The sequence below is a fragment of the Fukomys damarensis genome, unplaced genomic scaffold (assembly GCF_012274545.1).
Source record: "Fukomys damarensis isolate Sample0158 unplaced genomic scaffold, DMR_v1.0_HiC HiC_scaffold_37, whole genome shotgun sequence".
NCBI lineage: Eukaryota > Metazoa > Chordata > Mammalia > Rodentia > Bathyergidae > Fukomys > Fukomys damarensis.
Window position 1 is genome coordinate 9,291,411 of NW_022900949.1, and position 1,975 is coordinate 9,293,385.

At 67.3% G+C, this 1,975-nt stretch overlaps 1 protein-coding gene across 1 annotated transcript in view; it reads right to left on the reverse strand.

Annotated features, from left to right (window-relative positions):
* Positions 1-1,975, reverse strand: part of Gna11 (G protein subunit alpha 11) — a 12,900-nt gene that overhangs the window by 4,077 nt on the left and 6,848 nt on the right. Inside the window, exons 3-4 of the mRNA XM_019209080.2 lie at positions 1,762-1,916; positions 1,291-1,419 (exon numbers count right to left, since the gene is read on the reverse strand). Coding sequence (XP_019064625.1) covers positions 1,291-1,419; positions 1,762-1,916 — 284 coding nt within the window. The remainder of the gene's footprint in view (positions 1-1,290; positions 1,420-1,761; positions 1,917-1,975) is intronic.

The following is a 1,975-nucleotide window of genomic DNA, read 5'->3' on the forward strand; positions in this document are numbered from 1 at the left end:
GGACAGTCACGCAGCGTGCAAGGGGCCGAGTGCTGCACTCCAGGCCTCGTACCCTGCCCAGGGTGCCTCCGCCTCTGCTGAAGTAGCGAGGGCTACGCATCTCACCGGCCACAGGCCGCTCCTGGCAAGGGAGCGTCACGACCAGGCCAAGCCTCTACCTGTCAGAGAAGGGCACGAGCTCACACGCACACGCTACCCGGCCAGACGACAGGACACTGAGCCTGCTCCAAGGAGGTGCCGCAGGGCGGGGAGGACACAGACCGAGGACAGCCCGAAAGGAAAGCAAGGGGCCCGGCACCCCGACACCCAGCTTCCGTGCCAAGCCTGGCGCCTGGCCCCTCCCCCATGACTGCTGTCTGCTGCCCCTCAGACTCCGAGGCCCTGAGGGGCGCTGGCCTCCCCTCCCTCCTTCACCGAGCTGCCAGCCCCAGCGTGTGGCTTGAGGTGGCCGAAGGGCTTGGGAGGCGGACAGCGGAATGCATGGGGCGGCCCGCCCTGCCCACCCACCTTCCTCTGCCTCAGCCCAGGGAGGTGGGGCCCCTGGGCCCCTGGATCCCGCACCCCCCACCGGCTCTCAATCACCACCAGGTGGTCTGTAACACCCGCTGCCACACGGATGGCACAACGTGAAGTCCCACACTCGGGACAGACGCTGCTTCCCCAGTGGTCTCGGTTCTGTTTCTGGAGGGTGTTTCGGTACCGGGGACCAAACTCAGGACCATGCACTTGCTAGGCAGGTGTGGTGCCACTGGGCTACATCCCTGGGCCTCCCCATGGTCTCTGTCCACAGTGAGTTGAGCAGATACGGAGGCCGACTGTTTCTGGGCCTGTGAACATTCAAGGCCTGGAGAGCCCAGCCTCGGGGCAGCAGGAGCCCGGCAGCATGGAGGGGACCGAGGACAGCATGACGTCCAGCGCCGGGGCACCGAGCGCAGCCGTCTGTTGTGGAGCCTGTCCATACACAGGACCGACACTGGCAGGGGAACTGTGGGGGCCCGGCACGGGGAGGGGGTCGTCCCTGAGGTTGCAGAGGGTGCAAGCAGCCATGCCAGTGCCGGTTGAGAGGGCACCCTAAGTGGGCAAAGCCAGCCAGTGGCTCGGGAAGGAACCAGGGGCAGAGGGACAGCGACTCCCACGATGGCCCAGAGACACAGTGATCCCCGGGGACGCTCTCCCGCCAGCTGCGGGCTGCTTCCTGTGCGAGGAGACACCCGGGAGACGAGAGGGGTGACCCTGGAGGGACAGAGGGTGATGACACCCTCACGGCGGCCGCTCTGCCCCTCCAGGTACCTGAAGATGATGTTTTCCAGGTCGAAGGGGTACTCGATGATGCCCGTGGTGGGCACGCGGACCCGCAGCACATCCTGCTGCGTGGGCAGGTAGCCCGAGGTGGCGATGCGGTCCACGTCAGTCAGGTAACTGCAAGGCAGCAGGCGAGGTCACCAAGGCACCGAGCACCTCCCGGCCCAGGCCAGGGGCCCCACCTCCCTGGGCTGAGGCAGAGGAAGGTGGGTGGGGGGTACTCGATGATGCCCGTGGTGGGCACGCGGACCCGCAGCACATCCTGCTGCGTGGGCAGGTAGCCCGAGGTGGCGATGCGGTCCACGTCAGTCAGGTAACTGCAAGGCAGCAGGCGAGGTCACCAAGGCACCGAGCACCTCCCGGCCCAGGCCAGGGGCCCCACCTCCCTGGGCTGAGGCAGAGGAAGGTGGGTGGGGAAAGTGGGGGCGGTGGGGACCTGAGGGACAGGGCCACACTCACTACTTGGCGGAGTCGGACAGCTGGTACTCGCGCCGCCGGTCGTAGCACTCCTGGATGCCAGGGTCGTTCCACAGCGTCTTGATGGCGTCGACGTACTGGTGCTCGAACGTCATCACCTTCTCCACGTCCACCTCCCGGATGAGCAGCGCGTTGGCCTGCGGGGTTGGGGCCGCACACCCTCAGGATCCCAGCCACGCGGCCAGCCGCCAGGCCG